A 21,445-nucleotide genomic window follows, 5' to 3' on the forward strand; every position below is an offset into this window, starting at 1 on the left:
CCAGGCTGACCCCAGGCATGTCAACACGCGGGAAGGTCACGGCGGGCCCTTGCACTGGGCGCGCACTCCCCAGCCGATCGCCAGACTGGGCGGGCTGCCGATTAGCGGGACGGCGAGGCGCTAGAGCATCCCGCTGGTGATCCTGCCTCTCTGACTCATTTTGGCACGGATGGTGGCAGCAGCTGTTTGGAAAAGGAAGAGGCCCAAGAGATGTGGAGAGGAAAAAGAGTGTGTGTGTGAGAGGGAGAGAGAGAGAGAGAGAGAGAGAGAAGGAAGGAAGAATGAAAGAGAAAGAGAGAGACAAAAAGGCAGAAAAAATATAAAAGACAGAGAGAGATAAAGGAAGAATGAAAGAGAGAGAGAGAAAGGCAGAACAAAGAGAATAAAAGACAGAGTGAGAAAGGCAGAAAGGAAGAATGAAAAACAGAGAAAGACCGAAAGGAGGAGTGAGAAATAGAGAAAGCAGAATGGAAGACTGAAAGCGAGAAAGGAGTGAAAGTCTGACAGAAAGCGATAGAAAACAGAAAGGAAGAATGAAAGGCAAACAAAGAGAGAGTGGATGGAGCAAAAACAGAAGATTTCCGTGAAAATCTAAGAGAGAATCTACTCTCACTGTTAGCTTGAGCCCAGAAGGCCAGTAAATGTATGTTTTAAAAAGCTCAAAGCTGGTGCAGAAGCTTCCGAACTGCGTGGCGAGCAGGGAAAGAGGAGCAATGGACGGCATAAAAGGCAAATACCCAGGTGGCAACATGGATCTCACAGACCTCGCTGGATACTCAGCGCTTCTGCCAGGGGAAATGCTGGAAAGCAAAGTTACCTTGGACTGCAGCTTCTTTATTTCTCTTACTGTAAAGGGAATTGATCGTAAAGGGATCTGTTAGCCTTTGTGGTGTGTTCAGTTTATTACACCCGTACAACATGCTGAAGCATGGCAAACACAGACATACCAGAGTCTGATGAGATACACCATCCAACCATACAGCTTTAACCTAACAGGTCAACAACACAGTTTTAACATGTATGTACTAATAAGACAGGCAATTCATCAATAATAACAGTGTAAATATACAAAAAAAAAGAATTAGACTCAAGTTCACTGCCAGACATTAAATCCAGCCAGTCACTTTGATTAATACCACGTTGGTATTTTACGGGGCAGTGTAACACAGAAGGCTAATCATTAAGACTCAGTAGACTTATTAACTTATCTTCTGAACTTTTCAGCATGCTCTGCTTTTTCCAAATTGGATGACTGTTATTTAAGGCAGCTTTTAGACTTGCACATAGGAATTCCTTTATGCCACTACTCTCAAGCCCAAGAGCGCAGTGGGATTCTAAATGTACTTTTTGAAGGCCTTATTAACAGCTGCAGCTTGATGGTGACCTTTGCTGTTCCAGACACCCAAGGCTTCCTATAATCCAGCAGAGAGAGCGACACACAGACCCCTCTCAATAGGTCATAGCTTGGATATTTCTGTTTGACAAATAAAATAAAATAAAAACTTCACCAGTAATAAACAAAAAAGGTGATTAGAGTCTCAGCGCTGGTCCTGCCGTTGCACTCAACATCAGTGTTTGACAGGAAACACGCACACCAGCAAGTGTAAAACCTCTGTCTGACATTGATTATTCTTTTCATGTTGCTGTAGTCAAAGAAATAACCAATCAATAATCGAACAAGCAAGGAAAAGATGTGATTCTTTTGGCAGGGACACCGGTCTGCTTGGGCTTCAGCCCCCCAGCTAGTGAAGGTGTCACCCAGAGGCCAGTCTGCACCAGTCTCAGCTGTTCGACTGGCTACCCAGCAGCAAGACTTTCCAGCTTCCCCCGACACCTTCCCCCCTTGCCTGCTATTATTCTTAACCTCAAAATCCTGATAGCAAACGCAAGGAAGCATTCTTTAATTTTACACTTTAAGGGTTCTGGATTGAATATGTCATTAAACATTGAAGAAATGTTTGCCTCCCTCACCAGCTGTGACCAAGAACTTTTCTCTCTGAAAAACGCAGCCGGGTGGCACCGAAGCTGACTGCAAGAGGATCAATCAATATAGTTGTTCTCCATATTATGCTTATTTAACCACCACCCCCTATATAAAAAAGATACAACTAAAGAAAGTAGTTATTTCACGTCCTTCCTCCACAGATCCGTCGCCGCAAATAAAAGGGCGCGTTAAGAGGCGACTCCCCGTCGTCCCGTGACATGCGCTCCGTCCGATTCGCTGCATCAATTCAGCTGATAGGGTGGATGGGGTTTAATAACCGTGCATCATTATAGTAGCGGGCAGTCTAGCTTTAAGACATGCCATACCTCTCTGGCACTGCTTCTTTTTTGCAATACATGTACTACTTAGTTCGTTTTAAAGAAGCCGGAGAGCAAATCTGCTGTTGAAGTGGAGGACGGGAGGGAGCGGGGAGGGAGCTGTCATCGCCGAGGAGCCGATCCGCCTCTTTAGCTTAAGTGTGGTGGGGAATTAACTCCGCGGCAACACAAGGATCCCCTCCAGAGCGGAAAGGTGACGCCTCGACATGATTTAAAGGTGAAATGACACGTTTGCACCCTTTAAAGCCCGGACGGTGTCTGACACAGCCTCTCAGCCGGGAGAGTTAAGCGCTGCGCCTGGACGTTTGGAGCGATCGCTGGGCACAGGACAGCCCCGCATCCGCAGTTTCGCAAACCTTAAGCGGGAACTTGTGGGAAGCCCAACGGCGATATGGATGGATTTAAGACAGCGTGATGATTTCTTTGGATGAGCACTAGTAAGGTTTCTTTTCTGCTGGCCGGATTAAGCAGGTAAGAGCCTGAAAGCGGCTGTGGTCTTTGGAGCTCAGTCACTGCGCGAATATTTCGAGATGCAAGTGAGGAGATGAAGCATTATTCTCTGACCTGTATTTAATGCACAGGTTTGGATTCCAGATAGGAACGAGAGAGGATACCAATAGGTAACGAAGATGACTTCATGATTTCCCATCCAAAAGTGGAGGATGTGGAGAACTGCGCGTTTACATGTCTAACCCGCTATAATCAGAAGGAAACTGAACTTCATCAGCAGTCATTGTGGTGCGTTTGGTTGTCTGACTATATTTTGTCTTTCACCATCCGCGTTACTTGTAATACAGTCATGGCCGATATGAGCAAAGACATTCAGCCGGTCGCTTTTCCGTCCCTGTCACCAGCGCTTCTTAAAATACGTTCAGCTCCGAAAATAAATAATGCATGCACGCTGAGTCAATTTTTTGACAAAAATGAAACGCTTTTTTGAATGTTTTCAAAATTGGGAAAGCATCGGGATATTCATTTCTATTAAAAAATTAATTGCACATTGAGCATGCAAATAATTTTGAGATAATTTTGACAAATATGCAAAAAAAAAAAGAAGCAATAAAGTGTACAGGGACGAACTAAGGGGCATCTTGTGCACATCTTACATTGTCCTATTTAATATAAGGGAAAGAGTGCATTGAATTACTTATGAAAGTGCGGATTATAGAGGCGAAGGCGGGTATTGAAGAAGCGAGTGGGATCGGTTACTTTCTGGAGTAGTAATGTGGCACGGTGACGTGCGCCTAGACGGCCGTCAAAAAGCGCGTCCGTGTGAGGAGATAAATCAATGTGCCAATTAGATGGCAGAGCAGAAGAAAGGCGGCCCATTAAACAGATTTGCAAATTGCCGATGTGGCACGAAACGTGCGTTTAACCTTAATTTATTGAAGGAATCAAGAAAATGTGCACCTTATATGTGCTTCCCCTATTTTTGGTGGGGTAAAACATGGTAGTAGTGCAATAGATCGTTAGCTGAAACAGCCGGTATAGCAACTTAAGAAATAATTTGGCGCTTTTCTGGTGAAACAAGTATTCATGACTCCTCAGGTTATGTGCCTGGGGTGCCCTTAATTATAATTTGCTTTGTGGTCCGGCAGTGCGCTCCTTTCTGCCAGCTTGGCGCAATGTCAGTCACAAACGATGCTTTCCTCATCTGACATAAATACACAGAGACAGTCTCAATACCCAGAGCAGACCAGCTGAGAACATTTTCCAGGATCCACTGTGTGTGTGTGTGTGTGTGTGTGTGGATTATGCTTATATTAAATTGTGGGTATCAAATGTCCCCCTCAATGTAATGAAAACCTGATATTTTGACGTTGTGGGGACCATTTTTCAATTCCCCACAAGGATCCGTGAATACAATCAAAAAAGTAAAAATGCCAAAAGTCTCGTATTTTGTTTGGTTACTTATGGTTAAGGTTAGGGCTGGGTAGGGTTAGGGTGGTCATGTTGGGATTAGAGTTTTCCCCGTAGGAATGACTGGAGAGTCCCCACAAAGATATAATGACAAACCTCTTTGTGTGTTTGTGTGTGTGTGTGTGTGCGTGCGTGTGTGTGTGTGTGTGTGTATGTGTGTGTGTGCGTGAGCGCGCGCGTATGTATTTTCAAGGTTTAAGGCATTCTGTCAATAACACACCGTGTGATGAAAATCCTTCCTCGGGGAATAGTTTGCATTTCTCTAAAACTGGATCTTAAATTAGCGCAGGAAAGGGGATTGCAATGGGCTGCTAATGCTTGTATACTTTATTTTACTTAGCGAATATTCAGTGGCTGTCTCAACGTCAGTTGGGGGTAGAGGGAGACCCAGCGACATACTTTAAGCTCCATTAAAAGGAGTAATGTGTCCATTAGTGACCCTGAGTGAATCAGACAGCTTTCCCCCGTGCTTTAATCATCATTTTTTAAGATCAGTACACTTGTTGGAAGAATTGTTCAGTCCAAAAGTACAATACATACTCAACGAAATATATCTCTAAGCGTTTTTGAAGAGATTTTATATCTCCTGCACACCGTGGTAGTGAGTGACATGGTATTGTCATACCGTGGTATCAGTAATGTAAGCCTTAAAGGTTACGGACATTAAATTGGAATAAAATTGCAGTACTGTTAAATACTATTTCCATTGTAACCCATTGTTAATCTCTGGCATCAGCGTTATATTTATATTTAATACAGTCAAAACTAACAGAAATTAAGATTCAGCATGTAGTCTTGCGGGAGATAAATATTTGGTAAAGCTTTTCAGTAGCTGGATCATCATAATGCGTTCATAATGCCATCATAGAGCATTCATAAGCAGCATGTAAGTATACATTAACATTCTAACATAGCGTTACAGCTTTAATATACATTAATAACAAACATTATATCATTATATGATTATAATGTTCGTTATTATCATGTAATGTTTATTATTAATCTATATTAAAGTTGTTAAGGTATGATAGGATGTTAGGGTATACTTACATGCTGCTTATGAATGCTCTATGAAGGCATTATGACGGCGCAGTTACTGTAAAGCGCTACCAGACATTTAAACAGAAAAACATTTTATTATTCAACGAATTTGAATAATATCAACAACAAAAAAGTTTTGCCATTAAAATGACTATGTAGGCTTCATCTAACGTACCATTTAAACTTTACAGCAATTAATTGCTGTACATGGTAAAAGGTTCACGACTGATTTCCAAAATTAATGGACATTCATGTTAGGATTCACGTTCTTGATTCACCGTTGAAGAGGTAAACAGACGCATATATTTGCAGTGAATTAGAAGCACTTTAACAGACGGTGATACGTCTGGAGTGCCTTTATATAAGGGTCCTTGCTGCTGCGGAGACCGCGTGATAACAGCGATACAGGGGAGGGGAGAAAGGTAACTCGGCGAAGAGGCAGGCAGAGCCGTTACCGATGGCGGCCCGGCCCGGTGACGAAACGACGCTTTTCCAAGTGTCATGGACAGAAGGTTTTAATCAGATATGGCAAAAAGAGGTCGCACTTTGCGGTCCAGCACTCTGACAATAGTGCTATATTACCAGGAGTGACGCCTGTTTTTCTGTATTTTATGGACAGAAGGCTTTGAAATGATCGTGTCATGTAACGAGCAAACGCTCAGTGTTTGAAACAGGATAAACATTCTGTGAGGTCGTTATGATTTCTGTTTATTTGCAGCACAGCCAAAAGCACACAGCAAAAAAAACATACACCACATCAGATAGTCACATCTATGAAGAAATGCCACTTAAAATACATACTTTACTGGTCGTAAAATTGTATTTCATGGTAACGTCAATCTCCATCAGTTATTCCAGACAGATTTTAGTTCAGAAATTGATGTATTGCTGCTGCAATTTGTACTGAACTTGCTGTTGGACGTATCGCTTTTCAGCCTCTGCTCTGATAGGAGCTGGATTCCACCAGTTGATTCGCTGTCACGGTGTCCCCTTCCGTGTTACACATCCCAAAAGATGCCCTCTGTTTTGCAGATCCTGCTGATTTGCCTCAGGACATTTCTCCATCGGCCCCTGTCCTGCCAGCCCCCTTTTGCAGGTGGAGCTCGTTGAATCCCCCACCCCCTCGACTCTGCGTGGTTCTTTCTGAGTCGTGCTCGCTGTTGCTCGCCCGTGCTCCTCTGGCCTCGCTATCTGAGCTGCCTCTGTGTGGATGTAGGTGTTTAGACTCTCTGCCGACTTGCGTGTGGGCTTCCATTCTCTCTCTCCTGTGAATAATCTCCACATGGACAACCTTGGTTTGCCTCCACCCCCAACCCCCACTCCCTTCTGTCCGGATGCGTGTGAGAAGCAAACAGACACTTGTCTCTGACCCCAGATGACTTTTTATACATTTATCACCCACATATCCACTTTGAATATATCAGCTTTGTCTTGTCTTACCTGTGTATGTATCTACTGTATGTATCTGAGCCGTTGAGTCTGGGAGACAGACTCCCAGCTTGTGTGCGAACACACTTGGCCAGTAAAGCTGATTCAGTCTCTCTGTTACACCCCACAGCTGCACCCACCATGTCCTGGTTCTGGTGCTTGTGGATTAGCACCAGCGCCGTCATGCTTTGCCGGGCCACTCTCTACAACACCATCCAGCAGCACCACCTGCCCAGGCCTGGCCGCAACGCCATCCAGATCCTCGGTGAGTCTCTGCTTTCCTTCCTCCAGGCCAGCATCTGGCTAGCATTCAGCTAGCATCAGGCTAGCACCAAGAGTGGCTGGCGTGTTGGTTTGAGGTTCCAGGGATATGACTCTGCTGTCTGAAATCTGCTGCAGTCACTGTCACTGAGCTTTGATGACTGGGGAAAGTCGATCATTACCACATCATGAGCATATACAATATGGTGACTGGAATACTAACTAATCAACGGAGAACCAGCCAGGGCTTTGGTTTCAGTCGCTCAGCTGTGCTGTTGGTGATTCTCATCTTTAAATGTTTGACACCAGCATCCTAAATGGACAAGCCCTGGATTAATTGATTTCTGTGAGCGCACCGCTCCTGTTCCCGTGGATCACAGACTGATAAAAGTCTGTAGGGTCAGCGTTGTCAGATCAGCAGCGCGTAAAGGACTCATGATGTGCTTTCCTGAAGCAGCTGAATGCAAGGTCATTGTGAAGTAGTCTACAGGGGCACAAGCCCAACTGCTGTTTAAACATTAATGCCGTCTGTAGCAATGCTGTTCATAAAAAGAGTATCTAAGACAAGAAATGTAGCCCTGTTATCTGGAGATGGCAATACATAGACAGGGTCTGACAGGTCTGATTGATACAAAATAGTATCAAAATAAATGCGATTTTCTTATTTTGAGACAAAACCAACTGCACTTGTCATGGTTTCCATGTAGGATACTTTGTCCTGTTGGGTTCAGCACTGACACTGTGAGTGGGGTGGAGATCTCAGACGTGAGCGGGCAGAATTCAAACAGAGGGTAAAAGAAGCAGAGCGAATAGCAGACAGGCCTGCATTCATTTTTAAAAGTGTGCTGCCAGGTTCACCTGGCTTTGCCAAAGCCTGGCATCAGAGACGGGCGCCCTGCATTAAGCGTCCTGTAAATTATAGAGGAGTTCAGCGAAAAACAGAATCCCGCCCCTAGCAGATGCAGCGGTAGGTTTACGGGTCACGGGTGAGAAATTCCGCTGCAGTTTATGAGCTGCCTGGCTGAGCTGCTTCGTTTTAGTGAGGCTCGCTCTGGCACGAACTTGGGCATGGGCACAGATACTAATATGGGCACAAACACAGGCATAGGCATGGGCATCGACATGGACACAGCAATGAGCACGGACACTGGCACAGGCATGGATATGAATATGGGCACAGACACGGGTACGGACACAGACACGGCTATGGGCATGGACCCGGCTATGGGCACGGACACGGGTACGGACACAGACACGGCTATGGGCACGGACACGGGTACGGACACAGACCCGGCTATGGGCATGGACCCGGCTATGGGCACGGACACGGGTACGGACACAGACACGGCTATGGGCACGGACACGGGTACGGACACAGACACGGCTATGGGCACGGACACGGGTACGGACACAGACCCGGCTATGGGCATGGACCTGGTTACGGACCCGGGTACGGACACAGACACGGCTATGGGCACAGACACGGGTACGGACACAGACCCGGCTATGGGCATGGACCTGGTTACGGACCCGGGTACGGACACAGACACGGCTAAGGGCACAGACACGGGTACGGACACAGACCCGGCTATGGGCATGGACCTGGTTACGGACCTGGGTACGGACACAGACACGGCTAAGGGCACAGACATGGGTACGGACACAGACCCGGCTATGGGCACAGACATGGGTACGGACACAGACCCGGCTATGGGCATGGACCTGGTTACGGACCCGGGTACGGACACAGACACGGCTAAGGGCACAGACATGGGTACGGACACAGACCCGGCTATGGGCATGGACCTGGTTACGGACCCGGGTACGGACACAGACACGGCTAAGGGCACAGACACACACACAAACAGATGTGAACACGGTGGGCAGTCTTTCCTGTTTCTCTCATTATAGGGGGGCAAAATATGATGAAGGGTGTAGGGTGAGATGATGAGGGCTTTTACATTACCCACAATGCATCCTCTTCAGCAAAGATAGAGGCATGTGCACGTGTAAAGAAGCAACAATTTATTATTCTGCTATAGAGACAATGTGGCAGCACAGGACAGGGAAGGACCCCCAGCAGGGTAAAAGTGTGTCTATATAATATATACACACAGGAGGATAATTTGGATTATAGGAAACATAGGTCCCTTCCAGGTATAAGAGTATAAATACCACAGCTGCTAATCACTGTGATTCATCCCTGCCGCAGCACGCGGTCCGAGATTCGCCTCAGTCACGTGGCGCGCTCTGATCCGCACGCGGTCGCTGTGTGGCGAATGCGGAGTGAATGATGGTGTCAGAAAGGCAGGGAGAGCCCCCGCAACTGAAACGCCTAACAAAACAGTCCAAGCCCAATTGATTTCACAGGTGGAGGATTTCATAGTTTAAATATATTTCGATATATATTGCACCCAAATATCATGCATACGTTGTTTGTGCTGCAAGCCTTTGATGTACAAAAGAGCAGACGTAATAACAGATGCCGACAAATTATTAACAGAATTAGAGCAATCGATGGATAATACTTACATTGTATGTCCATTATGTTTAATTGAGCAATTATGACTATTTGTGAAACAGAATCATAGATACAGATAATATAGCTAAATATTTATGACTTATTTGTCCGCAAGGCTGAAAATGGCATTCTGCATTCAGTTAATAATGTTAATTTATTTAAGCATTGATAGCATACACTTACAGGTCTATAACTGACGCTTGGCAGTCGTGAGGTCGTTCAGTAAATGACTTTGGAATAATGGAGGCAGGCCAGCAAGCAGAGGGAGGTCGATGGCCTCCAGTGTGGGATGGAGACGTGGGCGGGGTCTGGGGAACGTGGAGGTGGAGCTACAGTCTGAGCGGCCCTGACGTTAGGCTAAGTTTGAAAAATGGAGCGCCTGGCGCAGTGGGAGCAGGCAGGATGCTGGATGCATATAAAAGATGGAGAGATCTTTCCTCCTGTCTTTTTTTTGTCTCAGTGACAAATCTACGACTCGGGGCTACGATTCAGATTGAGTAACATTTGTACTGTGGCTTCATCACCTGCTGGAGATGAGCGCCTCCCTTTCTCCCGGGAGCCCCCGCCAGCCAGCTGCCCCACATCCCGCCGAGCAGAGATTGATGGCCCTCGACTCCGCGAAGCCAATTCGAGTCTCTCAAGAAATAATCCAGTACGTTGACGGATGAGTGGAGTGTGACACGGAAGCGGCCTCATTCGGGGCGTCCCTGCGCCGGCCTAATGAAAGCCGCGCGAGAACGTGCTGTGGAGGATGAGGACTGCCATCGCAGGAGCTCACAGCGCAGGAGAAACATCCTGCCGGGCAGTGAAAATGCTCAGCGTGTCCGTAAACGTGCGGCCGAGGTGTGTGAGCATACGGGCGTGATGGCTCTGCGTACCTCACGTTGGGGCTGGGGGGGGTGTATGTACAGAGCTGGGAACGAGCTGTGATAAGTATATTTATTTCATATTTTAATGCAGAGAAACATCCTAACCTCAGCTGTTCTATCTGAAGGTTCAGTTAGGGCAGGACTTTTCGCAGTAAAAATTATTATTGGTTGATTTTTCCCCCCCAAGTATTAGTATGAGCAGTGCACATAAAACAGTGCTTTTAGTTACTGAAATTTCTTTCTTTGCCTTTATTTTATCTAGCGCACCCATATGACCATTTTATTACTTGTGCTGGTTGTATAACCAGACAGGCCGTTAAATGGGGTTCCCGCCAAACGATTGCGACGATTACGAGCATGTGACACGCATTTTTCCACGCAGGTGAGCGTGTTCATTTAGGAAACCTTTGATGGTATCATTAGATACTAGGCATGCATCCATGGACCATCAACCCCACCCACCTCCGTCAGCGATGCCCGCCCCCCCCCCCCCCCCAAACCAGGAGCCCAGACCGGCACACACGACACACCGGCTGCAGACGGCGGGCCGTGCTGTGAGTGCTGGATCGCTTTTAGTATTTAAGCAGACAGGTCATGATTTCAGCGGCAGTACGGCTCCTAATGATTGAAACCCCATCGACGGGCCAATTTGCGCCATTGAGTGGAGATTAGTCAACGGTGACTTATGTGTCTTTGGAGAATTGAGATAACCGGTCCTGTCTTAATGCCGCCTGCTGTCCCGTATAGCTTACCGGCAGCCCTAGCCTTATAAATCTCAGGAGGACAGACAGCAGGAAATGACAGGAATATATTAACTTGGTTGCATTTAAAACTGGAGCCCGAAGGGGTTTCTGAGGCGATAAACCTTTATCAGATCTGACTATCCTTTACAAGAACAATGACGGCAGCGCCGTTTGACACCGGTTGCCAATTAAATTGTCTTTTCAATAGACGCAGACACCGTGCACCGTGATTAAATATCATTCCAACATCTGACACATCTAAATGCTGCAGCCCCCTTCAGAGGCGTTCGTTATTACAGGTCCTCTCGTCTCTGAAACGTAATAAAGCTAAGCACTATCATCTGCCTCTTGGGAGAAAAGGAAACTTTAAAGAAGAGTGAGAATTCTGTCTGGATAAGTCTGGTTTTAGAGTGATGGGTCTGAGAATTACGGACACTGATGAGGTGTGCAGGCTCCGAGCCAGCCAATAAGAACACTCTCTGCCTTTCCTATTAATATTCTTTTTCTTATTATTATTATTACTACTCACTGTCACTCTGATGCTGACTCCCCACGGCTGTATGGACAGCGTTTCTCCAGAACGCTCTGTTTTCTGACTGCCTCTCCAGGCTGTCCGAGCAGCTATGGGCAGGGCGGCCATTTTATGGCTTCCGGTTCGCTGGTCGGCCAATATGCGGTTCCCCGGCACGTGCGGGTCCTCCTTCCACCATCCCGTTCCTCAGACTGTGCTTCTCTTCGAATCTGATTCCTCAGGAGTTTGCCGTCAAAAGAGAGAAAGACGTAACGGCACTTGGGTATTTTTGCGAGGTTTTCTTCAGCCTCCAAAATAATCTGTCACATTTTTGAAAACAACATCCGCGTTTGTGCAAGAGATGGCATGTTTAATTATGAACGTAACTTAGAAAGGATGAATAATTGCTTCCAATTTTCTTGTCATACTATGTCTTATTTGTTACCTGGCTTTCGGATAAATGGACGATCTTTGAGGCAGAAAAATTGGTGAATAAGCTACAACCTAAAAGTAAATCTGAAATGTCCTGTTCTGGTCATGCGGCACTTCTGTTTCTCTGAATTAACGTCTGCCACAGACATGCCGGAGCCGGTGGGAGCTCTTCCTACTGTCGGATTTGGAGGCACAGCATCTAAGAAATCCTAAAATGCCACTGGGAGGGGAGAGTGAGGATAGATCCAGAGGAAACGAAGCAAACAGGGCGCACTGTTCTCATCGATACCGCGGGAGTGAATCAGAGGGCAAAGTGTACCTGCGTGACCCAGCCTGTGTGACCCAGCCTGCGCGCTCCTGCCTGTGTCTGCTGTATGGGCTGTGAAGTTTGTGGTAGTGCTGAAGTATCCATAAAATATTCAGTCATCTTCCACGGCCTCGCAGGGCGTTTTTTACCCTTTATTGAATTTTAGAAATGCGATTAAATCTTTAACACTTACAGATTCACCTGTAGTCAGGTCTTGTTTAGGAATTTTGTTTTTAGGCACACCTATGAATTACAAACATGAAATTAAGTTCCCGGCTTTTGCTTATTAATCTGATTAATTTCACACCCATTTTAATTGCCGGAGGTAATTATGGCTGGAATTTACGGCCGTAGTCGAACGCGATTAGCTTTCTCCCCCTTGAATGCGCAGGAGCGATTCAGGGCCAAGCTGATGGGATAAGGGAACCTTCTATCAACTTGCCAGTGATGATTCAGAGTCTTTCATTCAGAAATGCCTCTTAATAGTCACAAATAAACTATTACCATTGGGAGAGCAAAGCTAGGGGGTGTGAAATTGGAAGACTTCAGCGGACGAGATGAGAGTGGTGACAGAATGAATGTTTAATAAGGTAATATTAAACGGTCTCTTCAGTTTATGAACACACGCACAAACACACATGCACGCACACACACGGAAACACACCAAAGGTGTTCAGTAATGAAAATGTATTCCCTGGTTAGAAAGTGCCGGAACAGCTGTCTGCTGCTAGTTCACTTGAAGCTGGTAATATCGCTTCCCGTTCGCATTTAATTGCTGTAACGCTTTATACTTTGGGGTGGAAAGGTTCTCTCTCTCTCTCTCTCTCTCTCTCTCTCTCTCTCTCTCTCTCTCTCCACATGCCCTTTCAGCTAATCAAAGCAACCTTTTAAAACTGGGCAATAACGCAGTGATCACTTCTGCACTGAACACAATTTTCCTTCAGATTTCGATCTCCTGATCTCTATCTGGCTTTGAGACAATTTGTCATGGATCAGATGAAACAATTTGTCATGGATTAGTGAACTTAAATGTCTCTCTGATAGTGGAAGCAGTCATTGGAAGAGTCAAGGAATCCTATTACAGAGCTATTTATAGTGGGGAGCCAGCAATAAACAGAAAGAAGAGATGCTGACTCACCCAAAATGGAACTATAAGGAGCACTTGTGTATGTGAAGGCTGCAAATCACAGGGCTTATATATAAAACATAACATATACACATAGTTTTTCTCAATATGTATATTTCTGTATATCTGGATGTGAATCTGTATGTACTTGAAAATCAAAAAATAATTACAGTAAACAAAACAAGACCTAGGATGTCCCAAAGGAGCAGCTCGAAACCTTGGATTCCTGAATATATCCCCCATTCACCCAGGTAACGGCTTTACAAACATGAGGCATCAGGCGGAGTTTGAGCAGGAAGTCACTTCCCCACTCTGCTGAGGCTGCTCCTGAAAATGGGGGGGGGCTTCTTCAGCGATGGAGGGAGTTCCCAAAGATGGAGGGGGCTAACAGAGCTGCCAGTCCATCCCATAATAGTCCTGTGGGATTGAGGTCTGTGGGCTGGTTTTCTTCTGTTTGACTGTCCGCAGTCATGATGCATGTTTGTGTGTGTGTGTGTGTGTGCGTGTGTGTGTGTGTGTGTGTGTGTGTGTGTAGTGAAACTTAAAACATATATACAGCTCTGGAAAAAATAAGAGACCACTCAATATTTTTTAAGAATCTGTGTTGTTAAATCCTCTGCTGGCAGAAGGTTACGCCAAGCAGCAGGAGACCCTGGGAATGAAGAGAAATCAGCCAGGTAGAGGGCAACTTATCCCACAGTGCCTCATGAAATGTGGGATGACATCAAGTGACCTTCAAAAGGAATGGGGAACATTAAGCGCAGGTGTGAGGTGCACTGCTAGGACAGTTCATATCAGGCTCCTAGAAGCTGGACTGAAGTCCCATAAAGCAAGGAAGAAGCGCTTCATTAATGAGAAGCAGGGAAGAACCAGGTTGGAGTTATTAACCACCTAATCCATTTTAGGAGGGACACTATGAGCAATGACTGAGTTTGTAAACTACCATTTCAACAATTCAAGGACCCAGATTTCACTTAAGCGCCGAGTTCTTACTGTATGCTGATTGGTCATTCTCTTATAATCATGCTAGTAATCATCATTTGTAATGTGAAACAGCTGGATGAGTCTTTCAATCAAGGAAACAAACCAGTCAAAGCACAAGAAGAACTGAACTGCTTGGTCAAACACAGGAGCCTTTCTGTTTTAAAATAGTTTGTAAAACCCGATGTAGCTCATGGTGTCCCTCCTGACATGGAGTAGGTGGTCATCCTATGTTGGAGTTTACAAATGTGTATTTTACACAGAAGCATACCCATAAACTGAGAGAGAAACTAAAAAATTTTCTGTGGTCTGTTTACTGTATATAGTGTGTGTAAGTACAGTTTTAAAGCAATTCTGAGCAATACATACAATATGTAATATAATGCTGCATCTGTATCTATATACACATATTTGTATCTATATACACAATCATTTGTAGATTGATATGTGTCTATATTGATTACTGATAGACACACGATCTGTTCATCCATCTTTTGAATCCTTATTTAGTGCAAGGTCATGAGGGTGGGGGGGGGGGTGAGCGGGGGCTGGAGCCTGCCACAGGCAGCACAGGGCACAGGGCTGGGGTACATCCTGGACGGGATGCCAGTCCCTCACAGGGCACAGGGCTGGGGTACACCCTGGATGGGATGCCAATCCCTCACAGGGCACAGGGATGGGGTACACCCTGGATGGGATGCCAATCCCTCACAGGGCACAGGGATGGGGTACATCCTGGACTGGATGCCAATCCCTCACAGGGTATGAGGCTGGGGTACACCCTGGACGGGATGCCAGTCCATTTTAGGGCACACACGATCACAATCATACACCCTGCATACTGGCCAAACTGCATGTCTTCGGGCTGCCTGCAGTGTGCCCGCTGAGATCATAGACACACCACACTCACAAGCCTCCAGCCCTATCCTCATGCACTGGATACATGATATACGATGCATTTTATACATTTATTGTTGAATAATATTGGTGATTCTGGGTGGGAATGTTGGTAAATGTTGCAGGCTGTCCTTAAGCTTTGTCAGCGGAAAGAAAGCAGCAGCTGGGATATTTCAGGACTGCCAGTCTGTTATATTATAAGGCAGCCAGAACTCAGGCTTGTAGGCTGCAGGCCTTACACACAGCCTTAGAGCATCTCCAGCATCCCAGGAGAGTCCGTCCCATTACCTATCTGATTACGTCCTTGTCACTATCATACGATTGCGTCTGGCAACACCGGCTGACCTCGCCACCTTACACTTCATCCACACCACTGACCGAGCTCCTAGAAGTCAAATCATGGGTGAAACGAACCCCGACTCCCTTTCTGGGCTTCCACTCTGTGAGAGTTATGACAGAGCTTTGGCACAGAACCCACAGCGTCAGATGTGACAACAGCAAGTGATTCCATAAGTCGGCACCATCCCTGTGAAACAAGCAAAAAGGGCAAAGGTTACATGTTCATTGTGTTTTCAGAACCAAGGCGTTTTTTTGCCATTACTAGCATATAAAGGTGTCTAAACACTCCAGAAAAAGCTGCTTTGTTCTATGCCAAATCAAAACTGAATGTACGTAGTGACACTTTTAGCCGATTGGCTTTTATTTTTCCCAGTCACTTGCCCCGTTCCCACACTCTTGCTGCTGATTAGCCCCCGCTGAATATATGACACGGTGGGATGTAACGATGACGTCAGATGAGGATCCAATATGGAGGACAGACATGTAAATGTTGTCAGTGTGTTGTTATTACAGGCTGGGTGCATCATTTTCTCCTTGTAGAGACTTTTAAGCAGCTTTCATGGGAAGCCGCAGATCTCTTTGTGTGATTTCAGCCCAGCTACCCTGCGGACTGTATCCATATTTAACTCCCGGATGTAACACCGCTGTATACAGCCGCTTGACTCTTTGTAAAGTTAGAGCTTCTCCTTGAACTGAAGTCGTAAACAGCTTGTGAAAACAGATGGAAGAGCTGATATTACTTTTCAGATTTTGCCTTAGGTATTTAATGTATTCGTTTTGTTTTCCAACATGTTGTGCATCAGAGGTTTCACAATTTTCACTTTCATATTTGTTTATCTGACACTTTCACCTACCACTACCTAGGAAACGATAAAGTATGGTGCTGAATAAAACCTCTGGTGTGTTTTATGTTGCCTTATAGCTATATATCAACATAAATATTACATATTATATTATACTACTTTGCAAAGTATTTGGACTGTGGTGTGAGTCAGGTTCATGACCTGTCCTAAGACGAGGGATGTTATTTTCACTAGGACTCACTTCCGTAATCACTGGAGCAGCAGGGCTTCTCACGTCAACCAGCTTTCATATATTTGCATTTCAATAGTCACGCCAGTCAAGAGGCAGATGAAGTTTGGGTTGCGTTCCGATCGTAAATCAGACCGTCCCGTTGACCACGTCTTCAGCACCTTCTAGGACGTCTTCTCTAACTGGCCTGTCTGGCACAGACACTGTAAAAATTCCTGAGCTCTCCTCTGTCCAGGCCAGGAGATTCCGCCAAGGATTATGGGCTATAACTGCTGTCACGGTATACATTACATGCCCCTCGGACACGCCGCAGTCATCGCTTGCTGCGGTTATTTGAGGCGTCCATGCTTGTCTCTCTCTGTTCTGTCCAGCGGAAAAACAGATAAACACAGAATACAGCGAGACGTATATGTTATCCCTCCTAGATAAATGACTGAATGATGTTTTAACTGAAGTGTTTTTGGGTGTTTCACACCATTTCTCCCAGCAAAGGAAAAGCCTATCAGTTTTAACCACAAGTGTGTATAGATCTGCTGGACTAACCAACGGCTCTTTATCAACAGCTCTTGCGAATGAAACGTATAAGAAATGTTACTTACTGACGTGTTAAGGTCCAGATCCCAAGCTGCCACACTAACTCATTCCTCATTTCTGTTCCTGACTCCTGTAAAACGATGTGGCTGATTTTAGGGCCAATTTTCGGCCACAAGCTACAGCCACCGCGGACCATAGCAGATACACGTGGCGTCTCCTGGCCGCCGCTTGAGCATTTGCTGTCTTCCATGCGTCTTCAGCAGGCTTGGCGTGTTGGAGGGCGAAACGCCGCCTGCACATGGCACCCGGGCCCCGCCTCAGGACGTCTGAACCCAGCGAGTGCAGGCAGATGAACACGTAGCGTGTTACCATGTCACCTGTGACTGCAGGGCTTGTCACCGGCGTAATCCCACGAATCTCAGAGCGCAGCTCAGGGTGCTTCCTGGCCCAAGAAAACGATCGGCCATATTCAGTAAATGCAGTAAACATTCTGCGGCATTTCTGAGTGAGTGCAGCTAGTGGACATATTTCTATAAATAAATAAAAGGCCAGCCTGTATGAGGCAAGCACTGCAGATTCACCAGGCAGAGCCTTTGACACGCTCAGACGTAGCGTACAGCACATTAAACCGTGTATAAACACCCCCACAAACGCGGCCGGCTGAGTGCGATACGATTGATTAAAATGCACCTCCACTGATACATTTCAAATCGAATTGTTAAATACAAGGCCCTTCACACAAAATGCATGCATAATTCCAATTAAAATACGAAAACAAATTAATATAATTATTGGCAGTTACATGAGCTTCTCCAGTTCTTCACAGCAGTGCCTCGTGTGAGTGAGGACAACAAGAGACAAACGGACAGATGGATGCACAAAAAGCCAACCCCTCAGTAGATGGTGTTACATAAAGCCGGCCTCCACACACGAGGGAGCTCGCGTCCACATGACCGCCTTTCAGAAGAAGCTGGATGCCCAGTCGATGTCTCTAAAATCCAGTGTATTTTTTTATAACCTCCTGAGACCCCACCCATTCATTTATGTCCATTGTAGTGGACATTTTATTTTTGCATCTATCACTGATGTTAGGAAACGTATTTATTCCTGTTGTGTACTAAAGAGGACATGCTGTGAAAAATAAATTTGAAAAAATCTAAATTGTAAGATGTGTTATTTCCTCCAAAGACAAATAAACTAAAATTGAAGGACACTCTTTTCCTTGGGTCTCGGGAGGATATAGCGCCTTTCACAACAGGGTCACCCCAAGGCGCCTTACATGGGTGTACTGTGATACATTTTAACATCATTAAGACTGAATAATACAACAAAAAACAGGGAAAACGAAAGACAAAAGAAAGAAAAAGAAAGCCAGGTGACAATGGAGGAGAGGAACCAAAAAGTCCCAGGTAGGGAGGGAAAAAATCCTCTGTGGGTCCAAGGTCACCTGGCCCCCCCACCCCTCCGGGCACACGCTCACGTTATTGAAAAAAGATGAATGCAGTTTGTCCGCTGTCCCTGGGCCGGCATCGTGTCCAAATCGCTCCAGCGAGGCAATTCAAATTTCAGACTGGATCCACTCGAGAGCATAAGAATGCATGGCAGCTCTGCTCCCCAGCTTGGGGGTGAATTAGAGATGCTGTGCAGAGTGTAAGCAGGTATGAGCTTGCGGGACCAACTCAAAGGTTGTGACGATTCATTACGATGGGAGAGCTGCTGTCGGCTAAATACCAGAATGCAGCCGGAAATGCTGCTGCAGTTCAGTAATGATCAAGGTCTCCTTTGAGAGTGTATTTCCAACCATTTTTTCTCTGTCTTCTTCTCCTGGGCGTAGAGCCTCATTTGGGAAATGGCGCGGGGTAATTTGTCTTCCGATTTCAGCCAGATTTCCCTGGTCGGTTGTTCATTAGGCACCTTTATCCAACTTTAGCAACTTCCTTAGCTTACAATATCACAGTGATGCACGCTGATGGCACCACAAGCAAGGTCCTCCTGGCAAGTCCCTAAACTGCTGTGCCCCCTATAGGCAGGTGACAATAACAGTTCTACGCAGCAGTGTGGCTTTAAAAAATTATGCTCCTCTGTGGTGCGTCATATTTCGAGTGAATTTATCATTTATTTTTATTAACAACCCCCCCGGTTGCTGCAGGGACTCACCCTGGTTCCTCAGAAATGTGTGCTACTTTGGATTAGAGTGCTTGCTAAATAATTAAAATGTAAATCTTCACCTCCGTCAAGGTGTGGCGTCCTGTACCCATGGTAACGTGGTTCACGGTCATTAATTCACGTGGATGTGCTGTTCAGATGGACCATCCCTTTGACGTTCCCCAGCTGAGGGTGAAGTCCCAGGTTGAGGGGATATTCAGGCCTCTGTGCTCTGTCCTGACTCTCAGGGGCTGTTCGGGGGGGGTGGGGGGGGGCAGGTGTCTGAGGGGGAGTTGAATAGCGTCTCTCCCCATTCAGTCATGCAGCCAATCTCAGTTTGGGTTTAATGTGCTGGGGAGGGCGGCGGCAGGCAGGACTCCCCCGTATCTCCCCCGTTTGAGTGGGGGGCTTGTGTCGGGACAAAGCGGCTCCTGTGTCCCCCCAGGCCAGATTTCCCTCCAGACACCGGGCCGTGAAGATGGCCTTTCATGGGAGGCAGCCGGCCGCTCAGACGCCGTGACGCCGGTGTCACAAGCGGATGGACAGAGCAATGAAGGGAGGGCCAGATCAACAGCAGTGTATTGTATATCATAAAAACAAATTTCACTCCTTTTCTGCCCCCCTGAAATTACTGAGGGCTTTTTACCGGGAAGGAGAGCGATCGATCGGGTGCCCCAGTCTGGTCACGTCGGCTGTTTTTTCTCAGCGTTAGCTTGCTGCTGTCTTCCCCTATTTTCCAGAAGCTTCCACAGCTTGGTGTTGAGGGAGCTCGCCCCGGTGTCTTCTGGAAGGAGAGCACACAGGCATGCTAACAGACAGATGGCGTGACGAGGGAAAGGTCGGCGTTAACTCAGCCGGACGGGACATGGTCCTATGTCTGCCGCGCGAGGCGTGTAGCCCGCGTCATGTGACGCTGGAGGCCTTATCACAGCTGTGCCTGCGATTCACGCCGCGCCGGCGGGGGGGGACCGCCACGTCCCAAGCGTGGAACGCTCCCTGACAAATGTCACTTTGTCCGGATGGGACGCCACCTGCCCCCGTCTCCCACAGCCCCCCGAGGCCCCACACGCAGGTGTCACTCTGCGGTTAAGGACAAATTTACCCTTATAAGTTGCTGGACTCTTTAAGTTCATAGTAGCAAAGCCCTTCATGGAGCTGCAGGCTGGACATCCTCTGATCAGTTATTTGTGATTCTTCTCTGTGCATGAAGCCTTTTATATGCTGATACGCATAAAACACTTTTAAATAGCAATAAGAATTAGAGCTATACTGTTTTACAGAATTACACAGAATTATACAGCTTCTATACGAAGCAGTAGACAGAAAGGAACCTCCACTGGAGCTTAGAAGCGCCCTTGTAGGAAATCATGACTCTTCTCCAAAGTCACTGTAATTGGCCTTATTGTGTCTCGCAGTCGTAACAGATGTCAGACACATTTTTATTTCTGAAATGTTTATGGGATTATGAAAATGAAGGAACACGTTCCCTGTGGGACTTTGCGGAGAGTCAGTCTTTAAGGAGAGCGTCAGTCGATGGATGTTTCTTCATTTTCTCCATGGTTGGCTTCTGGCTGATTTTCCCTTAAACCGATGAGATCTTGAATTAAATCGCAGTGGCCGTGGACGCTGGATCGACGGGAAAATCACATGTGCATGTGAACATCGTTTTGCCACAGCCACCGCATTGCACGCATCGTCTTGAACATGCAAGGCCGTCAATTATGGGGAGGGGTGTGGAGGGGTTGTAACTCCCCGAATAAAGCAAAATCGGCTAATAGAACCCCCCCCCCCTCCGGTAATCATGCTCAACCCCCCCAATGTTCAGACCAAAGTTATGCCGTTGTGCACGTTGTGATGATTTCAAAGCATTCAAAATGGTTTAGGATTATATGGGTGGAGCTGTAGCATATCTGCTTGGGATTCAACCGCGAAAGGCGTGCAGCCAGATCAGCGTGACATCAGACACCTGCTAAATAAAATGTGTTTTATCACCAGGGCATTTTTTACCTTTGGTAAATGAATGTGGCCTTGGTTAT

The 21,445-nt window shown here is 46.4% G+C and overlaps 1 protein-coding gene across 6 annotated transcripts in view; it reads left to right on the forward strand.

The window, feature by feature from the left end:
- The first annotated feature begins 2,239 nt into the window (after positions 1-2,239).
- Positions 2,240-21,445, forward strand: part of tafa1b (TAFA chemokine like family member 1b) — a 115,415-nt gene continuing 96,209 nt past the window's right edge. For 5 of the 6 annotated variants that reach the window (XM_023793921.2, XM_023793923.2, XM_023793917.2 and 2 more), the window contains exons 1-2: positions 2,240-2,793; positions 6,842-6,976. In XM_023793921.2, the coding sequence (XP_023649689.1) occupies positions 6,853-6,976 (124 nt within the window). In that variant the 5' untranslated portion in view covers positions 2,240-2,793; positions 6,842-6,852. The remainder of the gene's footprint in view (positions 2,794-6,841; positions 6,977-21,445) is intronic. The other variant, XM_023793920.2, reaches the window with a different exon arrangement.

The sequence above is a fragment of the Paramormyrops kingsleyae genome, chromosome 8 (genome assembly GCF_048594095.1).
Source record: "Paramormyrops kingsleyae isolate MSU_618 chromosome 8, PKINGS_0.4, whole genome shotgun sequence".
NCBI classification, from domain to species: Eukaryota; Metazoa; Chordata; class Actinopteri; order Osteoglossiformes; family Mormyridae; genus Paramormyrops; species Paramormyrops kingsleyae.